A 14,400-nucleotide genomic window follows, 5' to 3' on the forward strand; every position below is an offset into this window, starting at 1 on the left:
AGCTGTGTGGGTGTCTGTCTGTATCTGTCTGTTGGTGCATCTGTCTGCTTGTCTGTGCGTCTGTCTGTGTGCATGTGTTCTGCCGAGCATCTGAGGTCCAAATGTCCTTACATAGATGTGTGTATGACTGGGTGTGTGTGTGTAAAAGAATTCCACAGTATGGCAGGTCAAAACATGCCACCATTGTGTTTTCTAGTGCATTTAAATCTGACTGTATACAGGGGTATAGCGCCACCTCTGGTGTCTTAGTGTGTAAAGGTGGGTGCGGTGTCTCTACCTGGATTGGGGCTGTTGGGCTGGGGAGATGGGGTCTCTCCTCCCGCCCGGGTCTTCTCAAACTCCTCGTGGTACTTAATCTGCACCGAAGACAGACAGACAGACAGACAGACAGACAGACAGACACACACACACACACACACACACACACACACACACACACACACACACACACACACACACACACACACACACACACACACACACACACACACACACACACACACACACACACACACACACACACACACACACACACACACACACACACACACACACACACACACACACACACACACACACACACACACACACACACACACACACACACACACACACACACACACACACACACACACACACACACACACACAGTGAGAAATATCAGTACACATATGCCAGCATGCTACTGATTAGTTTGACCAGAGGGCATCCTGCTGACTATTCCAGGACATATTGGTTATTCTGGGGAACAGGGTACAGTTCCTGTCATGTCCAGCAGGTGTCTCCAGTTCCCCCAGCAGAGCGTGTGTTATAGGTGGGGTTCTACTGCTGCTCCACTTCTGCAACAGGCCTGCTGACACTGAGGGGAAATGACATCGCAGCCGGAAGTTGGGTGACCTCAGAGTTGCCAGGCAACCATTGCTGACACACCATGAAGAACAGGTGGCAGTGAGAAAATGATCTTAAAAAAAAAAAAAAGGAGAATGGGAAAGACATGACAGGGAGGAGGGGAAGTGCTAAAGAGAGGGAGAGGAATGAAAATACAAACTGTTAAAAAAGATATGTGAGAAACACAGCTTTGATTTAACAGAAAGACACACACAGACACGGCTGGGGATGATGTCTTGTAAACAGGGCCGTAACAGAGATAACCCTGGCATCACAGACACACAGACAGACAGCATTCAACAGCACTAACATGACAACCCAGGAAAAACTTGACACAGACAGACAGCATTCACTTGAGACAGATTGGTCCTTCACAGTCAGTGTACATGTGTATAACTACTTATCCCGTCAAAATGGAACACGCAGGACCAAGAAAAACATTTGCAAAATGACTTATTTTCTCTATTTTCTTTACACATAAACCATAAAACAACTTGATATTTAGAATTATCTCACACTGGTGGAGCTAAATGTGAAATGCCTGTCATTGACCAAAGGTAAAGTCAGCGCTACTTGTTCCTTCGAAGTAGCAGTTTCCCCCCTCAACATTTTATAAACCAATTCTAGTGTTTAGTGACTTATCAAGAAACGGGTGTTACTATAAACCAGAACTGTCGAGGAGTTCACCCATCCAACTTCATTCAATGCATTTGCTATGTAATAATTGATCTACTGAGATCTATGAATTAGTTCATGCAAAAATGTTGTAATGTTTTTCCATTTATATTAGTAATATAACAAGATCACAGCAATTATCATTTGTATTGGCCTCTTATTAATATAGTGGTGTTGCTGTAAATGGTTAGCCAACCGATAGGGCTTGTAGATTCAACACCCCCTTGAACGTCTTTCACATTATGCTGTGTTAGTGTCTCAGTTTCATGCATCATGTTTTTTCCCCACTCATCTACACACAATACCCAGTGGCATAACTACCGGGGGTGCAGGAGGTGTGATTGCACCAGGGCCCGCGGTGGGTGGGGGGCCCGTGCTTGGCCTCTGTCTTGAAATGATTTTGTATTTATATTTCCCTTAAACATGTGGGGCCTGTAAGGACATCTTGCACCAGGGCCCGGCCTCACCACACTATGCCAGTGACCATACCCCACACATTTAAGGCAAACTTTAAAGTGGGGAAAAAACAACCCTCACTATATTATAAATACACAAGCTCTGTCAGGTTCCATGGGAAGTGTCAATGGAGAGTAATCTTCAAGTCATGCCACACATCTTCACTTGGATTTAGGTTGGGGCTCTCACTGGAGAGGATATTTACCTTTTCACTCCTCCAGTGGTCACCAATCCTGTTCCTGGAGAGCTCCCTTCGTGTAGGTTTCACTCCATGTGTCCTTAGCTGCAGTTAGTGAGTGGTGGCAAAACAACCCAGCACACACAAACACTATAAATTGTACTTTTCTGTGTTCCTTTGTGATGCAACATTTAAATACCATACAAAGTCAAATAATATTCAACCCCTAACTGCTGCCTGTTCCTTCCTACATGAAATACTCTATCTATCTGAAATATATACAGGTGAAAGTGGGGGTTTTTTCTACATCAAATTAAGAACTTGAAAATTGAAACAAACATCCATGCACTAAAACATTATATAAAGAATATATTTTCTGAAGGGGGGTCATTTCAGGTTTCAAATACATTTTATTTGTGAAGAAAGAAAAATAAGTATGCAATGTCTCAAATAGACAAGCCTCCAGGTTGCTTCTGTAAAGAACGAGACTGTAAAAAAAGGGAGCTTCCAACATAATGAGTAAAACATAAGTGCTTGAGTAAAACATTTTGGGAAGTAATGATAAAGTACATCCAGATTTAGCTTTATGGAACCACATCAATAACGTGTTTTCAAATACAAACTGTATACATCCAAACTAAGACTAAAATGGGCTTCTGATGTTTATGGTTATTTAAGTGTGTGTGTTTGAGAGAGAGGCAGACTCTTTATAGGTCTTTCATTACAGGCAGAGCTGTTGACAGACAGCCACCAGGATAGTGGTCTCAAGTGGGCAGTGGGCCTGGCACTTTGGACACCGTGTGGAGGTCAGTGCCCATTCATCAAAGCACGCCCTACACCCAAGCTCCGGCAACACACTGACAGCACTGACATTATGTCTGCAAAAGACATACAAAACGTATCAATACATTAAAATCATAGCGCTCCATTTCATAATTCTGTCTAAATGGCATTAATCCATCGTTAAAAGACGTCCATGAGATTACATACTTTGATCATGTTTAGTTGGTCAGTGACCTGTGTTGTTTAGGCAGACACATATGCTATGGATATGAATCTGCCTCACTGGCCCTTCACTCCCCCATCCATTGATGTCCCATGTCTTTCTAACACGGTTTCATCACTCAATAAAGGTAAAGTAAGACTTCACTGTTGTGTGAGATTTGTTTGTAGGGTCAATAATTAAACCAACGACTTGGCCCTGCTCCACCAGACGTTAATCACTGAATTGTTTTAGATAAATTGGACAGTGACAATGTCAAACAACATTTCACATCACGTTTTCAATCAGTTATAGCATCAGTCAAAAGTTGGGAGACACCTACCCATTCCCTTGCATGAGAGAATGTGTACAAACCCTTGACTGGTAATATACAGTTGTGCTCACAAGTTTGCATACCCTGGCAGAAATTGTGAGATTTTGGCATTGATTTTGAAAATGTGACTGACCATGCAAAAAAATAATAATATTATATTTAAGGATGGTGATCATTTGAAGCCATTTATTATCACAGTTGTTCGGCTCCTTTTAAAATCATAATGATAACAGAAATAACCCAAATGGCCCTGATCAAAGTTTCACAAGGTGACACCCACAGGTTAAAATGGCAATTAAAGGTGAATTTCCCTGACCTGTGGCTTATTCAATTGCAATTAGTGTCTGTGTATGAATAGTCAATGAGTTTGTTAGCTCTCACGTGGATGCACTGAGATGGCTATATATTGAGCCGTGGGGAGCAGAAAAAAAACTGTCAAAAGACAGCTTAATGGAACTTTATAAAGATGGAAAAATATATAAAAAGATATCCAAAGCCTTGCAAATACCAGTCAGTACTGTTCAATCACTTATTTAGAAGTGGAAAATTCAGGGATCTCTTGAAACCAAGCCAAGGTCAGGTAGACCAAGAAAGTTTTCAGCATAAACTGCTAGAAGAATTGTTCGGGATACAAAGAAAAACCCACAGGTAACCTCAGGAGAAATACAGGCTGCTCTGGAAAAAGACGGTGTGGTTGTTTCAAGGAGCACAATACGACGATACTTGAACAAAAACGAGGTGCATGGTCGAGTTGCCAGAAAGAAGCCTTTTCTGCACCAATGCCACAAAACAGCCCGGTCACAATATGCCCGACAACACTTTGACACGCTTCACAGCTTCTAGCACACTGTAATTTGGAGTGAAATAGAGCTTTACGGTCACAACAAGGCCTATAGTGAAAGACCATCCCCACTGTGAAGCATGGTGGTGGCTCACTAAGGTTTTGGGGTTGTATGATCTCTAAAGGCACGAGGAATCTTGTGAAAATGTATGGCAAGATGAATGCAGCATTTTATTAGAAAATATAATGTTCAATAGCTGCGCATGGGACACTCTTGGACTTTCCAGCATGAGAATGACTCTAAGCACAAGGCCAAGTTGACCCTCCAGTGGTTATAGGAGAAAATGAGAACGTTCTGGAGTGGCCATCACAGTCTCCTGACCTTATTATCCTCGAGACACTCTGGGGAGATCTCAAGAGTGCGGTTCATGCAAGACGACCAAAGACTTTGCATGACCTGGAGGCATTTTGCCAAGATGAATGGGCAGCTATACCACCGGCAAGAATTCGGGGCATCATAAAAAACTATTACAAAAGACTGCATGCTGTCATTGATGCAAAATGGGGCAATACACAGTATTAAGAACTAAGGGTATGTAGACTTTTGAACAGGGGTCCATTTAATTTTTTTCTTTGTTGCCATGTTGTTTTATGATTGTGCCATTTTGTTATAACCTACAGTTGAATCCTATAAGAAAATATATGAAATGTGTTTTGCCTTGTTTTCTTGTAATTTTTTTTACATATTTTACCAATTTTCCAAGGGTTTGCACAATTGTGAGCACAACTGTATACACTGCTCAAAAAAATTCAAGATAAGGTTGGCTGTTTTTGATCATGGGGCCTACTTTCGGATTATCTAGCCTAATCCTGGACTGTGGAGACATTGTTTTTTGGAATTAATACAGTTTTGAGAGTTTACGATTTTTCCTACAGTCTCTCTCCAAGCTAAAATGGAATTGAACGGGGCAACTGATGCAACGATAGAAAATATAATTTAGACATGGCCGTTCCCAACAGTATACAAATCGTGCCAATGCTCCATAGTAGTAATAATTTCAGTACCTCCCCATATTACTCATGCAGAAAAGGACTTAAGACAGAATTTTTCAAATAGCTATTACAGTACATGCCTACTTACAGAATTGATCATTGCCCATTTGCTCCCTCCAGCCTCTGCCTCTTCTAGTTTATTTGGGGACGTGGAAGGTTTCCAAAACTGCCTGGTTGATAAGAGCTTGAAAGTCAATGCCATCTGTTGCACACGCTGGAGCCGATTCAGCCTCATCCATGGAAACATCAAGTTTCTCGATGGCATTAGGTATGAATAAATCCCACTCCTAACGCGAGCTACAATTTAGTAAACGAATCCTGGTGCCGGATAAATCCTCCTTGCAGACAGATTCGAAATGGGTTTACCAGAAGTTAATAGAACTTGTTTGTATTTTTGTTTGAGCTAGTAGTTTATACTTGCTAGTGTGGACTACAGTTTAGTAAACAAACCCAGTTGCAGGATAAATCCTCCTCGCAGACAGATACGTATTTGTTTACCAGCACCTAACACAACTTTTTGGCATCTTTGTTTGAGCTCTTAGTCTATACTAGCTAACATGAGCTACAATTCTGTAAACAAAGCCGGTTATGGATACAGCCTCCTCACAGACAAGATTCATCCGTGCGGCAGCTGCTTATCCATTTTCCAGAAAGAATAAACAGCGATAACCACTGAAACAATGCTCGTTTTGGAATAATTATTTTTGAGGAGAACATATGGAGACCTATATCAAAATATGTTGGCCTTCCTGTTTCGGAAAACTGAATGTATCATCTAATTTCAAAAGCTATACATGTTGCCCGGGTTCACTCTCATTGTAGCCGGGAAGGGCATCCTTAAAAATAAAAATAAATAAACGTAAACTCTCAAAACTGTATTAATTCCAAAGAATGATGTCTCCATAGTCCAGGATTAGGCTAGAAAACCCAAAAAGGCCCCAGGATAAAAAATAGTAAACATGTCCTTTAAGGGAACACCTAAATCACACACCGGGTCTTGATGAAGGAAATACATTACAGATCAAAATCTTTACTGTACATTGTGTAATTCATGGAGAACAAAATTACGTAACAAATGTCAATGAAAACCAAAATCACCAACCAACATGAGGGCTGGATTCAAACTCACACCGAAAATCAAAGTAAACAATTGAAATCATAGGGCAGTTCAAACTTGAATGAATTGTACTGTGTATGGCCCCCACATGCTGTATGCACTCCAGACAACGTCTGGGCATGCTCCTAATGACATGGTGCATGATGTCCTGGGGGATGTCCTCCATGACTTGGATTAAGGCATCAGTGAGCTCCTGGATAGTTTGTGGCACTACATGGCGGCTTTGAATGCACGGATACATAACATCCCAAAGGTTCTGAATTGGATTCAGGTCTGGGAAATGTGAGGGCCAGTCAATAGCATCAATGCCTTCATCATCCAGGAACTGCCTACACACTCTGGCCACATGAGGTTGGGCATTGTCCAACAGGAGGAACCCAGGGCCCACAGCACCAGCATAACGTCTGATGATGGGTCTGAGGATTTCATCCCGGTCCCTAACAGCAGGTTAACATGTGGAGGTCTGTGTGATCCTACAAGGATACTCCTCCCCAGACCATCACTGAACCACAGCCGAACCGGTCATGCTGGATGATGTTGCAGGCAGCATAACGGCATCTTCAGACACTTTCCTGTCATGTGCTCAGTGTGAGCCTACACTCATCTGTCAAGAGAACAGGGCGCCAATGGCAGACATGCCATTTCTGGTGTTCTAGGGCAAATGCAAATCGAACTGCACGGTGCTGGGTTGTGAGAACATGTCCCACTAGAGGACATCAGGCTCTCATGCCACCCTCACAGAGTCTGTTTCTGACAGTTTGGTCAGAAACATGCACACCAGTAGCCTGCTGGAGGTCATTTTGTAGGGCTTTGGCAGTGCTCCTCCTGTTCCTCCTCTCACAAAGGAGCAGATACCAATGCAGTTGCTGGGTTGATGCCCGTCAACGGCCCTGTCACAGGAAACCTTCTTGTGATAGCACGCATGGATGTGCCATCCTGGAGGAGCTGGACTACCTGTGCAAACTGGAAAATCTGTGCTACAGGTACCGCCTCATGCTACCAGTAATGACAAGGACACTAGCAAAACACAAAACTAGAGAAGAATCAGTCAGGAAGGATAAGGAGAGAGCAATTGTCTGTGGCCACCACCTGCAAAACCATTCCCTTTTTGGGGGTTGTCTTGCTGTTGCCTCTCCAGTGCACCTGTTGTCGCTTTCATTTGCACCAAACCAGGTGACATCGATTCACAATAGCTTACGCTTCCTAACTAGACAGATTGAAAGCCCTGAAGTTTAATTTATTTGGTGTTATACTGTAATGAATTTGTTTTCCCTTAATTTTTTTTTAACAGTGTACGTATGTATATATAAGTAAAAGAACAAGGATGAAACAATTACCGGTTTCATGATAAACCACAGTAATATTCCCGACAGTTATTATTAAACATTATTTAAAAATGTAAATGATCATTAAGTGTTCGATTACCGCGGTTTGAAAAACTCACATACTGTCCAGCATCAACCTAAGTTAGCAACGGTCTTAATATGCATATTTGATTTGCTTGCTTATGGTTGTGTTCATTAAAACCTGCATTAGGGAAACATCTACCGCTCATGGCCACATGTTGCCATCTATAATGTTAATGGCAATGCTATTATTTTAATGTTTATGCACACTAAAAGTGAATAATGCTGCTAATGTACTTTGTTTGTTTGTTGGTTTTCAATTTAAAACTTGATGAAATTATTTCAGGAAATGTATCAGTAATTATTTTAACATTTCCAGCACATTTTAACGATACCGGAAAAAGTTGCCAATTGCAGGAATGCATCAGGGTTTCTCCTGGATTAAAAAGGGGCTTAGGGCATGGTCATTAGAGAGGCCCCTCCCTATATCGTAAGAATATTTGAAACCAATTTAAACAGAAGAATCCCTGTACCCAGAATCAGTTTGGAATATGGACACATTTCCTCATGTAAGTAAATAAGTAGACGTGTCCATACCTTTGACTGGTATTGGCAATAGACTGAAGGCAGGGAAGTTCGGGGAGAGATACCATAGATTGTAAAAAATGTGAACTGCTGTCAATGATGTTTGTAAACAGGACCCAAACCCGAACTCGTACCTTGTCCTTTTCCTCCTCTGTTGCAGTCAAATGAAATCAGAATGGAACAGTGCATTTATTTTTCTGGAGTTTTTCCTCCAATACAGTGACCCTTTGGAAAGACATTGAAAACAGAAAACCCAATGAAATTAATACTCAGTTGTGACAAAGTGTATTGCCACCATTGCCTGTATTGAATGGAGGTCAATGGAACATAACGTGATAGGAAACTTTAGGTAAAATACAGAACATTATTTAGCGTTATTGAGTTTGATACCTCTTGTTCTTTCTGTGTCCAACACTTCGCACCAATCTGCATCCATCAACACCAGAAACTCTGGTGTCTTCAGACAGATCATTACCTTCTCAATAATGCTTGGTACATTTGCCTCCATTTCTGTGAACCTTACTGTCACCACACTTCTTGCAACTGGCTTTCCATCCTGTAATTCTGCAATGTTGATTTCTGAATGCAGAGCCAGCTGATGCTGATGGTAATGGCTGTGATGCAAACATGAACCTTGGACCCAGTCCTGAGGCAGGAGTGGTGGGTGGATTGGTGCTGGTGGTGATTTCACTCTCTCCATGGACTTCATAATGGGACCTATTTACAAGGTCCATCGCTCTGAAATACCCTTGATCTCCAAGGAATATGGCGTTGTTTGCATCGTCAGTCTGGTAAAGACTGCAAGGGGTGACCTAAATTAGAAGCACACTTGTGTTATAACAACTAGCAAGCTTGGGCGGCAAGATAGTCTACGGACTGTAGCTACTGAACACCTGACTAGCTACCAAACGGTTGCAAAACAAAAGTATGTTCTTGACATACTTAACTGGTAAAATAACAGTTAATATTCTTTTAACTTTCTTTAACAACAGTGTGGAAATATTTTGCTGAAAGAGCAGCGAACCGGGTTGGACCAACTGAGTCCACTATTTATAATTACCAAGCTAGTTAGACACCCCAGCCCACGCTAATAAAGGTTAGCTAACGTTAGCTAGCAGCTGCCCCTTTATTCAAAATCAAATGATTCAATGAAATACCTGAAATATGCGGGGGATTTTCTCGACCGGCGTGTCCTCTTGTTTCAATGTCAGCCTTTTGCTGCCATGATAAAGCACAAATGTTGCCATTTAAAAAATAAAGGTAATGTTTTTTGCCGGTCGGCGAAGGTGATGGTAAACGCGGTCAGAAAGAAAAGTCACTATAGTTTTAAAATGTTTGAACCAGTTACGTTACCTTTCATTATTATTTCGTTATACTTCAAACACATTTTATTTAAAACAATGAAATAGCGATTCACAAATGCACATTTGAAACACACTTGAAATTGTGCTTCTGGATTTAGAATCCCGTCCTTGTATATAGAAGTATCGGAAGCAGCGGATCTTTATGAGGCAGAGACCAGATCGTCATTGACCAGATCCTCAGATTTTGGCAACAACCCTTAGCAGATGTACTTAGCAGAACAGTTTCCAGACATGAGTTATTTATGACAATGTAATAAACAATACATATAGGCCCTTCCAGGATGCTATTATGCATCCGATCCATCTTACTCAACTCTAAACCTATGAAAAGATAACTTCCTCTTTCCTAGAGACAAATAACTGCGCACGCACACACATACACTGTAGACATCAGAAGCCGATTTAGTCTTAGTTTGGACATATAGTTTGTATTTGAAAACACGTTATTGATGTGATTCCATAAACCAAAAAATCTGGATGTACTTTATCATTACTTCCCAAAATGTTTTACTCAAGCACTTATGTTTTACTCATGTTGGAAGCTCCCTAAAACATGGAGTCTCGTTTGTTACAGAAGCACACTTTTTTTCTTTCTTCACAAATAAAATTTATTTGAAACCGGAAATGACCCCCCTTCAGAAAATATATTCTTTATATAATGTTTCAAGTTATTAATTTGATGTAGAAAAAACCCACACATTCACCTGTATATATTTCAGATAGATAGAGTATTTCATGTAGGAAGGAACAGGCAGCAGTTAGGGGTTGAATATTATTTGACTTTGTATGGTATTTAAATGTTGAATCACAAAGGAACACAGAAAAGTACAATTTATAGTGTTTGTGTGTGCTGGGTTGTTTTGCCACCACTCACTAACTGCAGCTAAGGACACATGGAGTGAAACCTACATGAAGGGAGCTCTCCAGGAACAGGATTGGTGACCACTGGAGGAGTGAAAAGGTAAATATCCTCTCCAGTGAGAGCCCCAACCTAAATCCAAGTGAAGATGTGTGGCATGACTTGAAGATTACTCTCCATTGACACTTCCCATGGAACCTGACAGAGCTTGTGTATTTATAATATAGTGAGGATTGTTTTTACAAAATAATTTCAAGACAGAGGCCAAGCACGGGCCCCCCACCCACCGCGGGCCCTGGTGCAATCACACCTCCTGCACCCCCGGTAGTTATGCCACTGGGTATTGTGTGTAGATGAGTGGGGAAAAAACATGATGCATGAAACTGAGACACTAACACAGCATAATGTGAAAGACGTTCAAGGGGGTGTTGAATCTACAAGCCCTATCAGTTGGCTAACCATTTACAGCAACACCACTATACTAAGAGGCCAATACAAATGATAATTGCTGTGATCTTGTTATATTACTAATATAAATGGAAAAACATTACAGCATTTTTGCATGAACTAATTCATAGATCTCAGTAGATCAATTATTACATAGCAAATGCATTGAATGAAGTTGGATGGGTGAACTCCGACAGTTCTGGTCATAATAACACATTTCTTGGTAAGTCACGAAACACTCGAATTTGTTTTTACAATTCTGATAGATAATATATTCATAGAATTAAGGGGAAACTGCTACTTTGAAGGAACAAGTAGCGCTGACATTATCTTTGGCCAATGACAGGCATTTCATATTTAGCTCCACACAAGTGAGCAAAAATTTAATTATTGCGTCGTTTTATGGTTAAACTGTAAAAAAAATAAAAATAGACAAAATAAGACAAAATCAGTTATTCCGTTTTAGTTAAAAAAACGAAATAATTGATTCACAAAAGTTTTTCTTGTTCCTGCTTGTTGCATTTTGACGGGACAAGGAATTATACTCACGTACACGGACCCTCCACAGCACTAGAGGAGCCATGCCTCCATTACAGGCCGGCTTGCGGACTGATTGACAGACTCCCGGGTAGATTTACGGCTTCCATTCTGCACTAGCCCCCCGACCCTCGCTGGGTGAAAGAGGCCAGTGTTTGCAGATCGTCAGAGCAGAATGTTTTCATAGACTGACTGGATGACATGACTGAGGAGAGCTGAGTGTCAGGACAGTGTCTTTAGTGATGGAGAACACAGGGAGTGTTCTATGGCAGAGAGAGCAGTATGTTATGTGAGAGAGTGTGTCTATTGGATTACTTGTGTTTGTTTTCAAGGCGCAGGCTGCACACAGATTGTGTGTGTGTGTGTGTGAGAGAGATACAGAGAGAACAGGAAAAGTCCAGCCAGCCACACTCCCGGACACAAAGAAGACCCCTCTGCTTCCTCTGAACTGTTACAACATGGATCTGGTGACAGTGAATGGGGGCATACAGAGAGAAGGAGGGAGATGGACAGACTGGAAAACAAATGAGAGGTCTGGAGTCTGTCTGACTGTCTGTACAGCTCAGAAGGAGGGAGATGGACAGACTGGAAAACAAATGAGAGGTCTGGAGTCTGAATGACTGTCTGTACAGCTCAGAAGGAGGGAGATGGACAGACTGGAAAACAAATGAGAGGTCTGGAGTCTGTCTGACTGTCTGTACAGCTCAGAAGGAGGGAGATGGACAGACTGGAAAACAAATGAGAGGTCTGGAGTCTGAATGACTGTCTGTACAGCTCAGAAGCAGAAGACATTGAAAGGAGATATAATCTCCCTTTGTCTTTCTGAATCCACAGATTCTGTTCTCAGCCTTTATTTCACTTAGAGTTGAGATTAGGGTTAGAAATCAGGTTGAGGTTAGGCATTAAGGGTTAAGGTTAGGCATTAAGGTTAGGTTATTTAGGGGCAGGTAAAGAGTCAGATAAAATAGCCATTTTACAAGGTACGAAATTGTCAATTCGCACCTTGATAGTACAACGTTTGTGTGTGTGTGTGTGAGTTTCCACAAACTCTGACACAGTATGTCCATGTTTGAAAGCAATAATTACCCATCACCCCCCACACTCATCATGTCATTAGGAACAGAAAGCAGGGCCACCAGAAGCAATGATAACAGTGCTTTGGTCTCAATGTGTAATTCCGTGTCTGTGCGCGCGCGCGTGTGTGTGTGTGTGTGTGTGTGTGTGTGTGTGTGTGCCTGTGTTTCAGTGTTCATTTTGGCAGTTTCTTTTAGTGGTTTTCGTTAGTCTTCTATAACTCTGGACAACAGCAGTCTAAATGTGCCAATCATGGAAGTAAAAGATTACATAAATATTCATTATTTAATAAAAAAAAATGAATAAAATTAAAGATTAAAATGACAATACGTTTAGTCATTTTATATGAAATAATAAATATTCAGACATCTCACATCCCATCATGTGCAGATAGAAGAAGTGTCTGACTACAGTTCAGGCTGTTTCCCAGAGTTTTAGTAGACTGATAACAACTCAAACTCTGTAACACTAAAAAGGTGACAAAATTAACACCGCTGTGTGTGTGTGTGTTTCTCTGCATGTCAATGTGTGTGTGCGGGTAACTGAATGTGTGTGTGTGTGACCAAATGTGTCCTCGTTCTGCCAGTAAAGGAAGGCCCTAGGCAGCTGCCTCATGCATCCACACAGGAAGGATCATAGTAGAACACAGACAACGCACGCACAGACAGACAGACAGACATACAGACAGACTCTGCACATCAATAGCAATGAGGAGAGAGATGCAGGGAGGTGAAACAAGTGAAGAGAGGAGGGAGAGACTGAGATGAAGAGGGAGGAATAGTCTGAAGGGAACCAGCAGCACATACCACCTGAAGACCTGCAGGGTGGGAAAGGGGAGCAGACTGGCACTCAAAAACAAGGACTGGATGAACATGGAGAATGTAGGGCCGACATTGATCCCCAGAATTAACCCTGACATTAGACCAGGACCCGGAGAGAGACAAACGACGAGAGAGACCGAGCCACATACACCGAGAGAGGCCGAATGTGGTCCTGTGTAAGTGCTGACAGACTTACATTGCTGATATGGTCCTGTGTTTTCTTGATTCTCTGCATCTCTGGCGTGTCAGCCACAACACTGAAGCCCTTCCCTTTGTTCTTCTCAAACTCCTCCTTGTACTGCACCTGGAAAACACACCTCTCACAGTCAGACCCCACTGTGCAGTCAGAGGAAGAAACCACTGGATAGTCAGACCGTGGCTCTACATACAGCTCTGAAAAAAATTAAAAGACCACTGCACCTTTTTCTTTCCTTTCCAAAAAAGTTGATAAGGAAAGTTTTGAGTGAGGAACAGAAGCATTCAATTTGCAGTGGTCTTTTAATTTTAACCTTTCTGTTCCTCACTCAAAACCTTCCTTATCAACTTTTTTGGAAAGGAAAGAAAAAGGTGCAGTGGTCTCGTAAGCTGTGCATGCAGTCAGACCACACTGTACAGTCACATGGAGGAATTATGATTATTTTGGATGATAATTAATGTGTGTTGTGTCTGTGATCTAGGTTTGTGTGTGTGTGCATGATCTAGGTTTGTGTGTGCATGTCTATGATCTAGGTTTGTGTGTGTGTGCGCGTGATCTAGGTTTGTGTGTGTGTGTGTGTGTGCGTGATCTAGGTTTGTGTGTCTGTGATCTAGGTTTGTGTGTGCGCGTATCTGTGATCTAGGTTTATACAGAATGTGTACGTCCTCTCAAAGTTACAAAAATCTGAAAAATAAATCCAGGGTATT

The 14,400-nt window shown here is 41.7% G+C and overlaps 1 protein-coding gene across 1 annotated transcript in view; it reads right to left on the bottom strand.

Moving 5' to 3' along the window:
• lasp1 (LIM and SH3 protein 1) overlaps positions 1-14,400 on the bottom strand; it is a 42,422-nt gene that overhangs the window by 4,844 nt on the left and 23,178 nt on the right. The window contains exons 4-5 of the mRNA XM_013136062.4: positions 13,694-13,801; positions 278-356 (exon numbers count right to left, since the gene is read on the bottom strand). Coding sequence (XP_012991516.2) covers positions 278-356; positions 13,694-13,801 — 187 coding nt within the window. The remainder of the gene's footprint in view (positions 1-277; positions 357-13,693; positions 13,802-14,400) is intronic.

Source organism: Esox lucius, chromosome 11, assembly GCF_011004845.1.
Source record: "Esox lucius isolate fEsoLuc1 chromosome 11, fEsoLuc1.pri, whole genome shotgun sequence".
In the NCBI taxonomy this organism is placed as follows: domain Eukaryota; kingdom Metazoa; phylum Chordata; class Actinopteri; order Esociformes; family Esocidae; genus Esox; species Esox lucius.